We start from the raw sequence: 20,310 nt of genomic DNA on the forward strand, positions 1-20,310 counted from the left end.
GCAGCAGTAATTAACAGTCTCCATATGTGTTCCTGTGCTTCTGCTGGCGCAGGGCGCCGGCACCGCCATCGGAGAGCTGCCCCCCTACTTCATGGCCCGCGCCGCGAGGCTGTCTGGCGCCGAGCCCGACGACGAGGACTACCAGAGGTTTGAGGAGATGCTGGACCAGACCCAGTCTGCACAGGTGACATGTTCCTGCATCTCACACACACAGAGACACACACACACACACACACACACTCTCTCTTATGCGTAGTCATAGACAGTTACTTCATAAATCCTGTGTTTTTGGTGTTGATTTGATTTAAAAATGATTTGATGTTTAACAGATCGGCCAATACTGATTCCCTGAAGTGAAATTGGGTTTGCCAGATTCCCACATTGTGTGTGTGTGTGTGTGTGTGTGTGTGTGTGTGAGTGTGTGTGTGTGTGTGTGTGTGTGTGTGTGTGTGTGTGTGTGAGTGTGTGTGTGTGTGTGTGTGTGTGTGTGTGTGTGTGTGTGTGTGTGTGTGTGTGTGTGGGAGTGAGTGTGTGTGCTTGTGAGTGAGTGAGTGTGTGAGTGTGTGTGTGTGTGTGTGTGTGTGTGTGTGTGTGTGTGGGAGTGAGTGAGCGTGTGTGTGTGAGTGTGTGTGTGAGTATGTGTGTGAGTATGTGTGTGTGTGTGTGTGTGTGTGGGAGTGAGTGAGCGTGTGTGTGTGAGTGTGTGTGTGGGTGTGTGTGTGTGTGTGTGTGTGTGTGTGTGTGTGTGTGTGTGTGTGAGTGAGAGTGTGTGTGCTTGTGTGTGTGTGTGTGTGTGTTGACCACTGAACAATTTTTTTAGATATACAAATTTGGCCAATGGAAATTCCCTAAAGTGAAATTTGTTGTGCCAGATTGTACCCTATATATATATATATATATATATATATATATATATATATATATATATATATATATATATATATATATATATATATATATATATGTGTAATATATATGTATATATATATATGTAAGATATATATATATATATATATGTAATATATATGTAAGATATATATATATATATATATATATATATATATTACATAAAAGACACACAAATAACAAAAATATCAGGAAGCAAAATAGTCAATATATACAACAAAACAGCACAGCAGATTAATTTAGGCAATAAAAAACAATAAAGTGCAAAGAATTCAATGTGTGTGTGTGTGTTGACCACAAAAAATGTTTTTTAGATATACACATTTGGCCCATGTTGTGCCAGATTCCGACATTGTATATATATATATAGATATAGTTATAGATATGTGTGTGTGTGTGTGGGAATAAAGAGCTCCCACATTGTTGTGAGTCAGCCATGAAGCGCTCCAGTGAAACGTTCCTGCCGTTTCCGTTGGTTTTGAAATCTTCTGTCATATCAAACGTTCCTGCAAATGTTTCAACAATGCCGAACAGCTCCTTGTAAATATTTATTTTTCCGCCCCTCTTGTGATTATGAATGGAGGGATGAAGGGAAACATGTGTGTGGGTCTTCCTCCTCCAGGAATGAGAGTCTTCCTCCAGCAGCGCCGGTCACACAGTCTCACAGGTCAAGTGCCGTAAAACAACTGAATGGGTTTGAACTTCACGGCGCTGACGTTTACTTTTGTATTTGCAAAATAAACTGGAGCAGACTTCACCCGGCTGTCAGGAAATAAATCCAGCTTTTTATTTTTTACTGGGGGAATCCCAGATATGTGACGACAGATCCAGAGGAGCGTTCATTTTGCTTCACTTCTCATGCGTGCACACAGGATTAGTAACCGTAAAGACATAGTTTATATGTAAATCATTCAGTGTCTCTGGATCTACATGAAGAAATCCTTCACACTGTATCAAGTCATTTAAATGGAGTCAGGGCTGCCAGGAAATATGGAATCGTGACTGTGTATTTCACTAAAATGGATTTCCATTCGTCAAAATTGTAAAAACAAAATAATTTGTTTTATTTCCACCACAATTATCTCTCAGTGGAGACACACGTCAAAAAAAAACCTTTTGTTTTTCTTCATTTTGTCTTCAACCAGCTGCAGTAAACATCTTGTTCTATCACTGCTTCAAGTCAAACTGTGGAGACATTGAACAGCAGGTTAAGCATCCCTTCATGAGATGGTACTTTTCTTTTTAACAAAAGCATGTGAATCCCTAAAAGCATAAAATAAATGCTACATTCAGCCCTGTACATGTGCACATTGAGGGTCTAATCTAAAGATGAATATTGCGTCAACCGCTTTTTCCATTTATTATCAGCACGTTTCATATGACGCACAAACTGAAGTGACCTTTTGAGACACTAATACTGAAACAATTTGGAGGAAGCCTTATCAAGGAGCGCGGTGGGGGGGGGAGGTCCAATGACACCGACAGCCGTCCTGATGTTCAGACCTCATGTCCTGAGGCTGAAGCTCTGACATCACCTGTTGATATCGTGGCGATTTCCACCGAAACTGCCGGAGGAGAGTAGCGGCGGCGGCGGCGGGCGTGCGGGAAACAGAGAGAGAGAGAGAGAGAGAGAGAGAGAGAGAGAGAGAGAGAGAGAGAGAGGAGGCTTTGTCTAAACGATGGTCTCGACGTGGACGAGCTCCTCATCCAAACACACGATGACGCAGGAGGAGCATCGTCTGGCCGGCTCGCATCCTGGAGAGGGAAAGATTAGAAGTGACTCTCTCTCTCTCTCTCTCTCTCTCTCTCTTTCTCTCTCTTTCTCTCTCTCTCTCTGTGACATTGCTTCTTCTTCTGTACCTCTCTTCATCTGCTCTTATTCTTTCTCACACACTCTGTTCGTCTCCCACTGTGCATTGCTCTCTCTCTCTCTCTCTCTCTCTCTCTCTCTCTCTCTCTCTCTCTCTCTCTCTCTCTCTCTCTCTCTCTCTCTCTCTCTGGTGATGATGCCTGGACGCCGTGTGCGTGCGTGTCATGTGCTCGTGTGATTGGACAGCATCTGGAGGCAGGTTGCTCGCCCCCGGCGAGGACCTGGACCGGCCCGCATTACGCAAACATTTTCTCTCTCTCTCTCTCTCTCTCTCTCTCTCTCTCTCTCTCTCGACCGGGGCTTTCACCGTCCACTGGGATGCTCTCGGGGTTCCCTCCTTCGCTGGAGGAGATCCTGCAGCTCTTCTCTGATGTTCCCCTCCCACCTTTTTACCCCTTTTTTTGAAAGGTGGACTCGGATGCGTTCGTCTGCTCCGGATTCGGGTCGGAGCTTTTTGATGTAACTCGGTCGTCGTGGGGCAAAGTGGAAGCAGACTCCACTGGGAGTGGACTGGAGGAACTGTGGTGCCGCTGGATCGTCTTGTATCAGAGTGGAAGTGGTTCAATTCGGTCCTCAAGGATGTTACCCAGCAAGCCCCACACACACACACACACACACACACACACACACACACACACACACACAGGCTTGTAGGTGCCAGAGGTTTTGATTTAAACCTCGTGGTATTTCGCCCGTCTTGCTCGTGCCAACTTCCTGCCACAAGTGCACGTGATGCACAGCAGCAAAGCACTCTCTTCTTCTTCTTCTTCTTCTTCTTCTTCTTCTTCTTCTTCTTCTTCTTCCTCTTCTTCTTCTTCTTCTTCTTCTTCCCATTCATTCAACAGAGCTATTCAAAAGTAATGAAGTCATGCCTTCTCTCCAACGGCTCCAGACGCTGATGTCATGAACATCAGCTTTTTCTTCTTCTTCTTTTTTTTCACTCCCCCCCCCCCCCCCACCTTTCTTAAATCCGGAGAGGAATCCTCCGTATCCACACGGACCATCTCGGATGAGGGGGGGGGGAAGATCCCTGCAAAGGAACCGAGTCTCTGCTTGTAACCTGATAACGGAGGAGTTGATTTCCTCGGGCTCGTGTTCTGTTTGTGTGTGTGTGTGTGTGTGTGTGTGTGTGTGTGTGTGTGTTTCATCCGGTACGGAAGGGGTTAACAGGCTGTGAATTCTTGATTGCCAACTCCCAGGATTGTATCTCCTGTAACTCAAATCAGGGCCATCTGCGCTGGGCGTATGCCCCCCCCCCCCCCCCCTCCACACACACACACACACACACACACACACACCCCCCCCTTGGCCTACTGCACTCAAAGGCAGTCTGTGCTGTGGTTTGCTGGTTTGCCCGGCCCCGTCACGTGACTTCTCTGAAAATGCCCCCTCCCTCCTCCTCCCTCTTTATTTCCAGTAAACTGTTTGAAAGGAGGGGGGTGAGTCAGAGTAAAACCAGCTTCCCTTTAACCACAGCTTGTTAAAGAATTTGTCAACGTGGACTCAGGGGTGCATTTTTTTTTTTTTTGTATGTGTGTGTGTGCGTGCGTGTGTGTGTGTGCGTGCTTCCGGATAGATTTGAATGCTTAGCTTTTCTTTTTTTCAGGAAAAGAGGGGTGAGGGGGGGCAACATGGCTTCTGATTGCGTCATGAGTCCTTAATCACTGCACTTCCTGTGCCAGAGAGAGCGGGCGCGGGCTTGTCAGGAGTTAATGAGATGAACTTTAGCCATCTTTGTGTCGGGGTGGGGGGGGGGGGGGCTTCGGAGATGTGTGTGTGTGTCTTCTGTGTGAAAGACTTTCATTGAGAAAAAAGAGAAGAAAAAAAACACACAGAGCGAGGGAGAGAGAGAGAGAGAGAGAAAAATGTGCGTGGGTGTTGACTCGTGTGTAGGCTATGCATAGATTTTTCCTCGTCTGACACTTTACATTTCCACATGGAGCGGCGTGCCGCGTCGCCGCCGCGCTCTTTGTCTGAGTGAACTCTGACCCCCATCGGCACCACGGCGGACGACTGACGACGCGGCGATGGCTTTGTCGACTCGTCACTAGAAGTGAAAAGAGAGTCACTCTCTTTAGGAAATCCAAAATAAACAGATATCGCAAATATCACAAATGTCGCTGTCATAGTTATTTCACAACCCCGACACCTGGAACTCTGTTTGCATTCACATCAAGACAAATAAACATTAGTCCATTACATTTTTGGGGCTTGCTGGATAATTTTTTGGTGGATTTCAACATCAGCGAGTGACTGTAGAGACAGACATCTGCACCGTCATGTTGTCCTGTGTTCATAGTGTAGGAGTCTTTGTCATGATCAAATAATGATCCAGGCGCTATTATTACATAACTGCTAATATTGTGGTGAACATCCTGCTAACGCCTCACTTATCAAATGAAATAAACAATCCTGTGTTTGCTGTAGTTTCATTTTAAAGCGTGGCCCCCTTATCGCGATTGAAACACTGCGCAGTGAGTAAAAGACACAACCGGTACGTTGTGGTTTGATTCATAAAATGAGGAAATGGTCCACGGTCAGAGGTATCTGGGGCGAGCTGCGCTCCATGTGACGGTGCAGACTTCCAGACTTGCAGCATCTGTGCCGTCGAGCCAAATCTGGAACCTAAAAAAACCTCCGCCGTTTTTTTTTTTTTTAATGACGCTGCACCCTTCACGAGATCTTATACCCAAATGTAATTGCTGCTGTAAGCCCGGCCCTGCAGGCCGGCGGTGACGGGGGTGGTGGGTGGTGGGTGGTGGTGAGGGTGGGGGTGTGTGGGTGTGTGTGTGTGTGTGGGGGGGGGGGCAGCTCTTGGCACGCTGCCTTGCAGAGATGGTGATTTTCCATAAGCTGCCAACAACAGAGTCTGAATGTCTGAACCCCAGCCATCCGAGATAGACGCCGGTGGAGAAATGCAGAATAGAAAGAGAGAGAGAGAGAAAGAGAGAGAAGTATATAGCTCAACTGTAAATCACAGTGTCACAAGTTCACACACACACACACACACACACACACACACCCTCCCCTCACCTCCTCGGGGACCCTTTGTTCGCCCCCGCGGTGATATTTTCATCCCCGGCTCTCATCGCACGAGCCGATAGCTTAACGACGCCACCTCGTCCAAACAATGCATGTGTCGAGATGTCGGCAGATGAACGGAGGATTCACGGGCTGTGATTGGTTCTGCAACACAAGGCGGTCGTCAGGTGCCCCCCCCCCCTCCCTCACACACACACACACACACAACCCTCCCACCCCACCCGGTCCAGACCCGGTCCTCAGCGGTTCAGCTGTAAACCATCCATACACATTCCTTCCCCTGTCTCCAGCCAGCTGAGCAGCTCACACACACACACACACACACACACACACACACACACACACACACACACACACACACACACACACGCACACACACACACATGTATGCACAGGGGACCGGCTAGAATTAAAACTACAGGCGAGTCCAAGGAGAGAGAAAGAAATACGCGTCGTGATTGGACGTCAGCGAAGGCAGAAATTCAAATCGGGAGCCAATCAGATGGCGCGTCCCTGAGCTCCCCACACCCAGCGCCTGGCGAGGTGACCTCCCACGTCTCATGTTTCCTGTCCGCTCGGCTGCACCTCGTAAAGAAGTGTCATCAGTACTGTACTGGTCTCCATGACCATATTAGGTATGATCACGCACGGCCGGCCCCCTCCCCGAGTTTGAATTAATGGGATGTTTCAGAAACCGAGGCCTTGCTTTTCAAAAGAAAACCACTTTTTTTTTTCTTCCTGTGTGCTGTTATGAATCATAGGAGGCGTTTTTTTTTTAATCTTTTGTTTCTTTGTCAATTGATTTTAAATTATTTTAGGTTGTGAAAATGTGCTTTCCGTGAGAAACTGTACACTCATTAAGGAGATTTAAAATAATAACACAGGCTTTTATTAAAACAAATGCCATGGATGCATTCTTTGGAAACACTTTGTAATGTTATAAACATCAGAAGATATTATGAAAACTAATTATTTGGTTCAGGAAAAATAAAGAAACATTTTCTAAAGGTGAAAGTTTCCCTGAAACATAAATATGAGTTCATATCAACAGTCGATGTGGAAGTTTATGTTTATCTAAATACAGGATATCTTAGTTCTTACACTTATTTGCATGAATTAACTGAGTGTTACATGCACTTCTCTTCACAAATATAAAATAAAAAGTTTAATCTGAAAGGCTCAAAATGATGTTTTTAATGCAAAACATCTTCATACTTATTGATATTACCAGTGCAATCTATAAAATATAAATAGTTTCAGTAGAAGACAGATTAAATTAAAACATTTGAATACTTTGTCTTTTAGCATAATTATATGTAGGACAAATTATACATATATTCAAGGCTTTATTATACAAACATTTATTTGGACATTAAAAAGACAGATGAGATGTTGCTTAAAAATGTATATTTCAAATAATTACTTCATTCAATCTGACAAATATAATTTATGAAAACCAAAAATGTATTTAATCGATTGTAAACTTCTCAGCCTTTAAAAAAATAAAATAATCCATAATACAGTTATTACATTAACTTTATTAACTTTACAAATAAAGAATAAACCTGTTTTCATGGAAAAGTGCAACAACTTGAAGATAAGTTCAGTCAAAAGTAGAAATAATAACGAATGAAAGACGTTGTTTATATACTGTTTATATTCTGCAGCCAAAAGATGAAATTACTAACTTATTAAGGCCTACAATATAAAAAACCCTGCATCGAATATATAAAAAAATCAATTACAATGTCCTCAGTATGTTTGATTATTTTAAAAGCAAAGAATTTCTGTTCCCAAAAAAACAATGAATTAAAATGAAAGAAATCTAATATATGAGAGTTATCATTTTATAAATTACCTGCGTCTTCCAGGAACATGCAAAGTTCTTTATTCGTGGCTTTCTCTGCGTCCGCTCTGCGTTCCCAGAAGAGTTGAGTCTAAACCCAAGAGCCAGATTAAGGCTGCTCTTCCCAGAAAAGGTATATTGGAGGAAAAGTCTGTGTCATTGCTTTGAAAAGAGGCTTTTGTTGCCCGTCGGGGGGGAAAAGGGCAAAAGCAGCAGAAAAAAAACAAGAATCTGTGAGTCACAGGATTGACCAAAGTCTGTTCTCTTGTTCAAACATTCCCACTTTGATAAAGGAATTAATTTAATAACTGGCACGAGATGCGAGAGCAACGCGACCAGTTCATCACTTCCACAGAGAAGAAGCTCTGAGGTCTTCAGCAGGTGAACCTGCTTTACAGCTGAAGATATTTATGTTTGCAGGACTCTTTTTCATTCAAACTTATTGAAATAAATAGATATTCCCTTCAACAAGTTGTTTATTATTATTATTATTAGAGTAAATGTTTGTTTGTGATGGAGATACACGAGCAGGCAACTCAAAACGCCAACAGCTCCTCATCACTTGCACATTTATTTGGGTGAATGAATGTGGAGGAGAAATAAAATTGTGTAAATATTTTTGAAAAGTGCATGTTTGGGCTTCGGGTTTTAGAGTTTTTAATATTTTAAAATGAAGCAGATGAACTTGAGAGGATTTAGAAACACACTTTCTAAGATTGTCAGTCAGTAAAAATCCCTCAATTCCATCAGAAATATGTATTTTCAAGTTTAAAGCAGCTTGCAAAGCTTTTTATCTTATTTCTGAGGATCCAATTATTGTGTTTTCAACTGTAATATTGCTCAATAATTAATGAAAACCTTTTGGTGGGGGATGTAATGTCCACATACAGGCTGGAGTAAAAGCTTGCTCTTATTTCAAAACAAGCCGAGATATAATAACACAAACAGAATATTCACTCATTTTTCGTTTCCTTTGGACACCGACGTGTTTTTAGAAATAAAATAGAAAATAAATTATGTCGGTACGCGACAATAATGTGCAAAAAAGCTGAAACGTCAACGTTCAGAGACGATGGAGGAATCCTAAAAGCAGATATTTGATGATAAGACGTTGTCTTAAATTATGAAACGATGCTCAATGTTTTGTTTGTTTTAAATTGTCATGTGAAGGAGCTTCAGAGGATTCATGAAAAATCACTCCAGCTGGCGACACACACTTATTTTACACACTCGTGTGATATTCCCTCTTCCACAGAAATGCTTCGAAAAACACACAAATAAAAAAACCTCTTTGCTCTAAATTGCTCTTCAATAAACGTTTCAGGAGCACAATTTATTATTTCAATCCCCCAAAAATATATTTACCAATCGGAAATGAATTGTGAATTATTTATCATGTGAAATATGAATCCGTATTAATCATTTAATGCTGTTTTAATCTGTCAGACTATGATCAAGTGCGCAGTAAAGACAGTGTGATGAGTATCAGATAGAAGCTGCACAACAATATTTACAATAACACATTATTGTTATTTTACTTTTAGCTGAGATGTAAAACTCAGTGAAGCAGATTTGAGAAGTCTCCTGTAAATAAAACAACGTCGAAATGATTTATTCAGCTAAACATCTAAACATCTGATGATCATTTAATCACTTTTCACCACTTTTGCTCTTTTTCAGGACTTTGCCACCCGAGCAAAAGTCGCTGTGCAGAAACTCATCCAGAGGGTCGGCTTCTTTGGGATTTTAGCCTGTGCTTCTGTGAGTCCACACACACACACACACACACACACACGCACACACACACACACACACACGCACACACACTCACACACACCTATTTCTTTGTTTTTAATACCCCTCATCCATGATGGCGGTTCAACAGTCGTAATAATCGTGTCATGTTTCACAAATCTATCGATGCGTTTGACGTCCACAAGAAAATGACAATGTGCATCGTATAACCCAGAGATAATTATGAAATGTGCACGCGTCCGTTGGATAACCTCGTGGGATCATCGGGGTTCTTCTGCAGCGCACCTGGAGGACACAGATGGAAGGAAACGTCAACACCGTGCGACATCGTTTCACCACATCTTGACACAATATCCTGTGATCGTCTCTATCTTCCCCCTCAGATACCGAACCCCTTGTTTGACCTGGCAGGGATAACATGTGGACATTTCTTGGTGCCCTTCTGGACTTTCTTTGGTGCGACACTGATTGGAAAAGCAGTCATCAAGATGCACATTCAGGTGAGCTGCAGCTAAACTAAAACAAGGAGGGATTTCTTTGGTACTACAGACTTGCATCTGGTGAAGTTGTGTTCGTCTCGCATCTTTCCGAGAGCAGCCGCTCACTGTGCCGACGTTCGACATTAGTTTTATTTAATATTGTCCAGGAGGTGAAGTGTGTGACATAATGAATCCCATGCGCAGCATCTCTGTGCTGCAGTCGGCCGGTAGCGAGGAGGCCATTTTGTGGAGCAGAAGTAGGGGGAGTCAACCATTTTGTGATGGCAGCTGCTGCACCCCCCGCTGCACGGTACAGTGGAGCAGTCAGACGACGGCGGACGACGACGGAGAATTTATGGATGAAAGTAAAGGATACGTCCTCACCCTCGCCCCTCCAATAAGAAAGTCCTGTTCCACAGACTTGGCATCCCCCAAACAGTTTCTTCTAATCCTGGAAAATCCTCAATTTGTGTCCAGGAATTCGCAGTATGTCTGTGATTACCGTCACAGGCTCCGCTTTCTGTTTTTCTTAGCAAACGTTGGAATCCGCTCACTGTGATTCAGAGAGGAAGAGTTAAAAAGCGTTTGGGCCTCATTCCTCCATCGTATGCAGAAGGCTTTGTCCAAACTGAGAGAAGAGGTGTGGGGGGGCGAGAGAGGAGGAGGGGGGGGGTCTTGCAAGAGCAAGTTAACGCTGATAATCATTGTCTGTGGGAGGTGATGGAGAAAGAAAGCCTGATCTGTGAGGGGGGGGTTGCGTGCATGGCAGGCACAGTAGCAGATAACACCCAGGGGTCCCATGCAGGGGCCCCCCCTCAATGACAGAGGTGTGTCCCCTCCCTCCTTCACGGAAAAAGAAATCTTCAAACTTTTTTTTTTTGGTGCCTCTGATGCAAAACGCTGCTGCTCTTTGCGTCGTGTGGGCAGAAAACAAGAAGTGTGAGAGGAAAAGTGGCCTGCAGAGCAGGTGGCGCTGTCCCTCGTGAGCCACAGAGGGAACAAAAGGGGATTTTGAGGCTTGTATTGTGTGTGTGTGTGAGTGTGTGTGGGCGGTTAAAACTCTCAATGCTTCAAAGCGTGTGTTTTGTTTAGTTGTTCTGTACCTGTGAGTCAGGTGTGGTCTCGCTGGTCTCTAAGGAGAGGCTTTTTTTTGTTGTTGTTCCTCGTCAGCGGCTTTTGTGACGCTGACGGTCACTTGGCGGATGATGGTGGGAGACGTCATGGAAAAACTCATAGGAGAGAGAGAGAGAGAAAGAGAGAGAGAGAGAGAGAGAGAGAGGGAGAGAGAGAGAGAGAGAGAGAGAGAGAGAGAGAGAGAGAGAGAGAGAGAGAGAGAGAGAGAGAGAGAGAGAGAGAGAGACGTAGCAGAGGACATGGACTCACTGTCATGCAGCAGAGAGTGAAATGAGACGAATGTTTTACTTGTGAACACGACAGTTTAACACTGTGTGTGTGTGTGTGCGTGTGTGTGTGTGTGTGCGTGTGTGTGTGTGACTAGAATGTGTGTAGCTCTTATCAGTATTATCTGTTAACTGAGATGAGCGAGCGGAGACCACGTCTCCGTCAGCTTCCCTGTCTCAGCCACGTTGCCACGTTGCCACATCGCCTCGTTGCCTCGTTGCCATGTTGCCACGTTGCCACATCGCCTTGTTGCCATGTTGCCATGTTGCCGTTTGAAGAGATGTGGGTGCTTCAAATAAATATTAAGGTGCAAAAAGTTGGGGTTCAAAATGGCCGCGGGCAGATTTATTTCCCGCACAGTAACGTCGACTGCGACTCGTTCATTCTGTCCGACCTTCAGCCGCACAAAGGAAAAGAGGCCTCACGGACATGTGTGACACGTATGACCTCGCCGGCGTGTTACATAACTTGACAAAGAGCTCCGTAACAAAGCTGATCAAAGAGCGCTGTCACATGAAATTAAAGTGGTCATTGTGACTCATCGGGTCATTTATCTTACTGTGTATCTCCTCTTCTCTCTTTTTTTTTTGTCTTTCCAGTCTACACTTTTGTTGTTTTTTTTTTTTAAAATGTCATAGAAGTTATTGGCGGTCACTAAAACCCTCCCTCTTAAGCCAGCTTGCAGCATCTGCACTTTAAAACCTCTGATCAATATATTCAGCACTCAGGAGGTCCATCGTCATAAAGGTGAAGTAAATAATTTGACTCATTCTGGCCAAACTTATTTAAGGCATAAAATAAGCAGAATATATATTTTAATGTGAAACTAACTGAGGCTACATATTTATATTGAGTGAAATTGTCATGGCTCCATCATGCTCTCATCTCATATATCACTTTATACACTTGTCCCTGTAATTCGGGTGTATATATTTAGTATCTCTGGAAACCTTGGGATCTGGACTAGGATTTAAAATACGCTCCTGTGGGTTTGAACAATCCTTTTCTGCACAACACAAGTTTGTAATGATGGACCCGCTGAAAGCTCTGTGGGGCTCAGCCTGTCTAATGGCACGTTAACGGCAACCTCCATGTCACTGGATCGCGCCGCAGTTCAGTGGTCAAAAACGCGTGTTTGTTTATGAGAATTCGGGAACCTACAACAACTGAAGAGGGCAAGTAAAGAACCTTTTGGATAATAATTAAAAAAAAGGAGGATAAAGGGGCTACGAGCCTGAAGAGGCTGCCGGTTGCCTTTCAGGCCCCGATGACTCAGCAGGAATCAGAGCGGACAGGAGCCGGCCTCCAGCCCCCTCTGAAGCAGTGACACATCTCCTTTGATTCCCCTTCATCCATCCATCCTTCACACACACACACACACACACACACACACACGCTCTGATCTGGTGTGATACGCTGACCTAGTGTGCTCTGTTGGTCGTGTGTCATGACAAAAGGGCGTCTTCGTGGCTGCTTTTTTTTTTTTGTTGACCAAATGGAACAAGGGCATGGGCTCGGGCATAATGGGCAGTGTGTGTGTGTGTGTGTGTGTGTGTGTGTGTGAGGGGGAGTTGAGGAATTACTGATCAGACCAACGATGATGCACGTAATGCCTTGTCCTGTGACCTCACGGTTCAGTAACTGACTCGCTCTTTCTGTGTGTGTTTCTTTGTCATACAGAAACTGTTTGTGATCGTCACCTTCAGCCGGCACATCGTGGAGCAGATGGTCTCCCTCATCGGGTGAGTAGGCCTCCATTTGTGTGTGTGTGTGTGCGCGTGTGTGTGTTTGCGCACCAAAAGTACCCTTCAGGGGGTGCAGCTCTCACACATAAAAGAGTTGATGCCAGACTTGACGGTTGAGGGACCTTTTCGAGGCGGTCGTCGTGTGGCATTCAAGTACTTCGTGTCCCTTTTGTGTGAGGTCGGCCTCCTCCTCCTCTTCGTGACTCTGATGAAGGTCACGTGGAGGCAGAGGTGGCTTTGAATTTCAACATGGTGATTTTCTCTTTTTTTTTTGGAGGATGTCTGTCCTGCTTTTGGCCTCCTCACTCCGCTGGTATGGTCTACGTTGTGATAAATGGCCGGGGATTTTCCCCCCCTGGATGGATGACGACGGTTCTTCTTTCTTCACTGGAAGGGATGAACTCTCGCTGTCGTGACACGCGGTTGTCTCCATTTGAACAAAGCGGTCGTTACCTGATCTAATAGGGAGGAGCTCGAGCCCGACGAGAGGACAAATAAATACTGCCGGTAACAAATTAAAGGTCATGGGGTGAGCTCTTATTTTGAAAGGACAGCTCAGAGCATCAGAGTGTCCAAAGGTGGATCTTCTCCATCCAATCTTTTATTCTTTCACGTTAAATAAGGCCACTCAGACAGTTTGTACTCATATTTATTTGCTTGAAAATCTTGGAAGGAAAGAAAATGTCGAGTTTGAGTTGCAGATGGGAGTGATTTCAACGAAGGAAGCGTATTTGCGCCGGTGTTCGCGTGGTGCCAAGCTGCAAACAGCACCGGGGGTCCTGTCGAATTTGTCAAACGGCACGAGGTTATTTTGCGAATCGAGAGGCCGGTTCCCCTCACGAAGCCGTCAGGCCGGTTGTGAAGACAAGAAAATATAAATCAAAAAGTCAAACAAAGTGGAACAATCCCACACACACACAGATGGAAAGCTGAGAGAGCCCCGGTGCTGGGTGTGGGTGCTGATGGGTGCCATGATGGGTGTCCTTGTAGCGATGCCAGGGCCTGCAGCTGGAAACTGCCCTTGACACACCTGCTGGTGGGAGTTCGTTTATCCCCCCCACCCACACACACACACACACACACACACACACACACACACACACACACACGCTGAAATCAGACGATGAGATTGCATCAGCTCTCGTCCTTGCCATGTTGTCTTTCTGCACATTTTTCTTCGTTTCTAAAAATTCATTTTTTGGACGTTTTCGGTCCAGAAACGGAAACGTCAGTAAATGCTGTTGCTCTTTTCTCCACGTGTGTGTGTGTTACACAACGCGTGTGCGTGCGCGCGTGTGTGTGTGTTGGGTTGTGAAAGTCCTGCCTCTCTCCTGTCAGTCACCGTTCATTGAGCTGCAGACTCAGAGCCGCGGATCATTTGGTTATCGACAGGTTTCGGTCTGACTCACTTCTTCTCGAAAAGGAAGTTTCCCGCGTTACAACTCGTCAACCGTCAGCTTCCTTCCTCGCCGAAGGCCTTTCCGCGCTCGGCTCCGACTCTCACTCACACATCACCTTATGAATGGGTGACAGCTTCTCGGTGTCTTAACCCTTTGGGGCGCGGGCCGACCGCAGCGTCAGCGTTTACTGCGCAGGTGCTCGAAAGTAAATTTACACCTTTTTCACCGCCGCCACCGGCTCTGATGCCGGCACCTGCAGACGCCGCCACCCGCTGGGCACACACACACACACACACACACACACACACACACACTGACACGTACACAAGAACATGTGTCCTCTGGATGCCCTCTTTTCTTTCTGAAGAGTCAGTTATGCCATTCATCTTTTTATTCACCTCGTTTATGTTTTCAGTGAAGCAATGAACATTTGATTTAAAAAAGAATATTTTGACCTTTTTAATTTTTTAATCGGGTGTATGGAAACAATTTTCTGTGAAATCTTGCGTGAACAGATTCCCAAAGTAATGACTCTGATTCATATCTGCATAACATGTTGGATGTTTTTACAAATTCTGGCACAAATGACTAATTTGCTGTGTGGTTCTGAGTTTTATAGGATCTCTGGTATTTGTTCATTTTCCCCGTGTGAAATGTTTTAAGATTGTGGAGCGTTTCTCTTTAGTTTTTCAGGATTTGTGTTTGCTTGATGATTTAATAACGACACAACCGGATTTATTTAAAATGGAATAAAGGGGTGATTTTCATTTTCGAGACGAGACGATTCATTTTCCGCTCTTTGCACGTTGACTGAGCTATAGTTCACACACACACACACACACACACACACACACACACACACACACACACACACACACACACACACACACACACACACACACACACACACACACACACACACACACACACACACACACACACACACACACACACACACACACACACACACACACACACACACACACACACAATGTCCGTAACTTCCCGTGAATTACTTCACTTTCAAATGATCACTCACTGAAAAATGTATAAATCCCTGAACCATTATCTTTTCTTATCTTTTATAAAGTTGTTTCACGTGATTTATTGATCTTAAATCAAGAATCATTTCATTTAAATACTGTATCAGCTCCATGAACAAACACACAAGAACATCTTTCATTAAGTTCATCTCGAATAAATGAATTCAATTAATTTAATTAGTATATTTTGTGTATTTTTTTTGTGAACATAATAGGATTGAAAACTTATTAAAACATGTACATGTGTGAGGATGGTGGTGCTTCTTTGCTTTATCTAAACATTTCTATCGTATATATTTATATATATATATATATATTTACTATAGTTTGGTTATATTTTCATGTGGTAAATATTCCCAGAATCATGATGATGGATCACGTCATCACAGGACGGTCCACACGTCTCAAAGTTTCATCAGGAATATATTTTGTCACGTTAAAAACGTGTCAATAGGAGTTCTGTATCGTGGCGTCGACATATTATGTCTTAATTAAGTTAATAAATTACCTTATTTGGCCTTTTTAAGGGATGTTTCTAAAGGTTTTTCACAGCAATTCAAACGAGGAAAATGTGTTTTCTGTGAAGGGCAAAAGGAAAGTGTGTCCAGCCTCTCAGCGGGGCTTTGGATCTCGTCACGAGGCTTTAAAACTGTCAACGGACATTTTTATCACCTCTCTTAACAAAAACGACCAACTCTAGAGTTTTATTCTTTTTTTTTTTTTCGGACCGGCTGGAAATAAAAATGTAGAGAAAATGCAAAAGCGTTTTTTTTTTTTAAAGAACTTGTTGAACATAAGTGACTGAACGTTTCCATTATACGTTTATGACGATGATTTATGAGCGCGAGACTGAAAAAAGATGGAAAAATAAGTTCTCTCCTTTGACAGTTGTTCAATCTTGTTCTCCCATTTTCAACTGTTTTTCCTAATTACTGTCTGTTTGGGGCAAAATAAAGATGTGTGTCAGACATTTCAAACAGTTTGGTGTGTATTGTGGAAACAGATTCATCTCTGGCAGACGAAGCTCTGGTTTTCCTGCCGTGCAAAAGCCTTTAAGGTTAAATCTACCAGCCTCTTTAAGATCATTTTGGGCTTTGAAGTTCTCAAAGTCACAATGAAAATCCTCCTCGGACGCCTTCTGGGCCGATAACGACGACTGATAACGCGGTCTGAGCCGCGTCCGATCAGACTTGTTGTCCTGTGACTAATGTACAGACGTCTCCTCTTCAAGGACGGCTGTGCGTGTACAGTCATTGTGTAAGTCGGGTGGGGGAAAATGTGCAAACTCGCATGAAGCGAGGCTTTGATCCAGATCTGAAGCAGTCGTTCGGTCCAGAGGTTTCATGCTGTTCATTTAGCACATTTTTGCCCTTTTACTCATCACAAAAAAAAATTGTTTTCCATCCTTGTCAACAAGTCTTGAGAGCTTGTCGAAATAAATCAACTGTATTTATTCATTTTTTGTTGAATGGGCTTCTCCTATATTAGATGGTATTGATCGCTGACCTCCCGCTGATCGGTTCCCATGCTGAGAAGCAGAGTCTTGAACCACAACGTGCTGGTTTTCTACACATATTTGTGTAACTGAGGTCAATACGCTTGAACAGACTACAAAGCCTCCGCTGCTGTGCTCCGTATCATTTCAGGGCAACAGATCTATCTTCCTCAGTGCCCAGTCCTCCTCCCTGTCCTCCTTTTTCTTATCTCAGCTGGGGCTTCGTCAGCCGGTGAGGTGCTGATGTACAGCAGGAAGAGCTCAGAAAATCCACCTTTGCAGACGCAGTAACGGGACGGGGAGCTTTTCCTGGGTTTGGCACGCCGTCCGGGCCTCCAGTTCCCCGAGTTTGATCTCTTGTGACTTGCTGAACTCTGATTCATGCCACTGAGAGAGGGGGAAAATATCTGTCTGCAGGATTCACATGCGTGTTAAGTTTCTGTCGAGGTCTGGGAGCGAGCAACGTGTGAGGTGATTGTGTTTGTGAGGAGGGGGAAACGGGGGCGTCAATAAGAGACAACAACAGAGACACAATCACAGTTTAATCCTGTTATATCTCATCTTCTGGCTTCACACTGAAAGCGACTGCTCTCGATGATCCATCACCTCGACCGAGTCGGCCGCTCTCCGTGTCCTTGCATTGAGGCCGACAAATCCCTCGGACTCGCGCGTCGAGGGAGGACCCGTCGCTGTCGGGCTCTCGGGGAGGAAGCCATTGAGATGCGGCGGACAGAGGAAAGAGATGAGACCTGAAAAGGTCATCCGGTGGAAACCGGTCCACGTCTCCATGAGAATGGACCCATTTACATGCCGGTCCATCTCTAAGGCCGGAGGTCCATTACCAGCACAAAGGGGCTCCCTGCAGATGGCCCGTTCCCATCCACACGAGGCCGCCGGCATTGGAAAGGACCACAGCAGGCCGGCCGGCTCAGCGGGAGGCCGGGAGGAGAGCCGCGGGGCGCCGCGGGGCGTCCCGGGGCAGCGTGAGCCGCTCAGCGGTCACACTGAAACCTGAAGTGATGTTTTTGCGACGTCGCCCTGAGAGTGACGGCTCAGTTGTTGTGGGCCGTAGCCTGGTACTCGGAGGCTGTAGCATAGTGTGCACTGTTTGTTCTGGTTTTTCTGTACTGAAGCGACCAATTTTGGAAGATAACCACTTGATTTGTGCAACTCAGTCTGTCTAAGCCTCATATTAGCTTCAGACAGTAGGAAAAATAGGTATTATTGCTTAAATATAATAAGCTGAGCCCCCATTAGGCCACGAAGCTCTCTGAACATGCTGAACACTTGTGAGCACAAATCACTTTAATTCATCTCCTGGGTCATTAAGTACTTTTATACACATTTTTAAGTATCTTCAAGTACTTTTAGACACATTTTTATTCCATCTGTCTATTTAATATTCGTCTTACTGTTGATTTTTAATTTTGTTTTACTACCGTTCTACTGTTTATTTATATTACGTGATTTTTTAATCTGTATTTACTTGTGAGCAGTGCTGCTGTAATCCTGTAATTTCCCCACTGAGGGACTAATAAAGGATTATCTTATCTTATCTTAACACAGGCACCTGGAAGACTGGAAAAATTGTGAACTTATCCTTTAACCGAATCTATCGTCTTGCTTACCAGCGTGGACGTCGCGACGAATTCTTCTGGACGTTAACAGTCCAACGTCTCGAGTAAAGTCGGGTTACTGGAGAAGTGAAATAGTCGAGAACCACGCGAGCTATTCTGGGGTTTTCACAGTAGCGCAGTTATTTGCGTGCGTGTAAAAGTACTGGAGTTAGGGGAGAAACGTCTGTTACTGCTTGTTTCCACTGAAGTTCACCCATCTTGAACACACACACACACACACACACACACACACACACACCCTGAGCTCATATAGAAACTAGGTTTGTGTGGTTTCATGCTGAATGTGGGCTTGTCTGGCTTGAAGGTAACGGTGGCGTCGCCTTGTAAGAGTTGAAAGCAGGGAGGGATTTTTTTTGAATGTTCCCTATGTCACCATGTACATCTCTGCGAAGCCAAACGCACCGATTTGAGGACAAGGAAGCCCTCGATCAATCAATATCCGTGCAACAATATGAAGGGCACCGCAGTCCAAGCTTTACGTGTGAATGTGCTGAAAATAATGTATTTTTCTCACACCTCTTGTCTCATGACTGATGCTATAAATAGCCTCCTTGAGCCATATGAGCAACGTCTTCCCGTCAAGCCAATCTGCCAGAAGGGAGTGTTTTCGATCCTCTTAGTCACCGGGTGTGCTGGTCACCTGAGAAGCGCCCTGACAAAGATGGCATTGATCAGTCCTTCCACGGCCTGCCCTTTCCCTCCTCAAACACTCAGACGCCTCACTTTTGGCGATGACGGGACCGGAGCGAGGGATGGAGCAGCAGGTCGCGGGCCCGACTCTCTCTTTTTTATACGGCGTTGTTAAGTTTAACGCGAGGCCCGGCGGGGCGTCCATTTTCTCCCCCCCCCCCCCTCCCAACACACACTTCCAGTGTGATTACCTTGGCCCGCGAGCTCTGACTGAAATACAGAGGCAGTAACGAGTCTGGAGGGTTTGACTCCGAGCCAAAAAGCTCGTTAAGAACGATATCCCAATCGCTGGAGAAGACCCACAATTCGGGATTGAGCGAGGGGATCTGAGTGTAATCGTAGCTTTGCTTCGACTGAGTGCCTCATGTGTGTGTTTGTGTGAGTGAGAGAAAGACACAAAGAGAGAGGGAGAGGTCAAATATGGGTCTCAGGTCCGGTGTCGCGGACTTTCTGCTCGATTCATCGCTGATTCACTTGTTTTGGGTCCCGGTCTCGGTCTCTCTCTCTCTCTCTCTCTCTCTCTCTCTCTCTCTCGCTCATGGGGTCGCCCCTGCACACACTCGGGCCGCGCCGAGGAAACTACAGAACGTATTTATTCATCGGGGTGGCAGCTGGCCTGTGTGTTGTTTTAGGAAACAGTCCGCGCGAGACGTCATCCGCCCGGATGTGTATTGTTTGGTGAATCCCGGGATATCGCCGTAACGTGTGCTGTGTGATTTCACCATTTGTCACGAGTGTGTGTGTGTGTGTGTGTGTGTCTTCGTCTGTGTTGTGTGAGAGAGGAGTCATCGCAGACAGGACCTGACTCAGAGGCCGGACCCCTCTCTCTCTCCACCACAGCTCAGTCAAAACAGACATGTTGCCCCCCCCCATGAGCCAGATCCACCACAGATCACCTGAGCGGGAGCAGAGATAGTACGCGGGGGGGGAATACGCTCGCTATTGTCCAGTTGTGGATTCACCTGAAGACCCGGGGCAGCCATGAATCTTGATTATGAGGA

At 45.1% G+C, this 20,310-nt stretch overlaps 1 protein-coding gene across 2 annotated transcripts in view; it reads left to right on the top strand.

The window, feature by feature from the left end:
- The window catches only part of LOC137803003 (vacuole membrane protein 1-like), a 55,497-nt gene that overhangs the window by 23,691 nt on the left and 11,496 nt on the right, over positions 1 to 20,310 (top strand). For both annotated transcript variants that reach the window (XM_068601246.1, XM_068601245.1), the window contains exons 7-10: positions 53 to 184; positions 9,345 to 9,425; positions 9,803 to 9,919; positions 12,980 to 13,041. In XM_068601246.1, coding sequence (XP_068457347.1) covers positions 53 to 184; positions 9,345 to 9,425; positions 9,803 to 9,919; positions 12,980 to 13,041 — 392 coding nt within the window. The remainder of the gene's footprint in view (positions 1 to 52; positions 185 to 9,344; positions 9,426 to 9,802; positions 9,920 to 12,979; positions 13,042 to 20,310) is intronic.

The sequence above is a fragment of the Clinocottus analis genome, unplaced genomic scaffold, assembly GCF_023055335.1.
Source record: "Clinocottus analis isolate CAN_PGR_092001 unplaced genomic scaffold, fCliAna1.0.p SCAF_5, whole genome shotgun sequence".
In the NCBI taxonomy this organism is placed as follows: Eukaryota; Metazoa; Chordata; class Actinopteri; order Perciformes; family Cottidae; genus Clinocottus; species Clinocottus analis.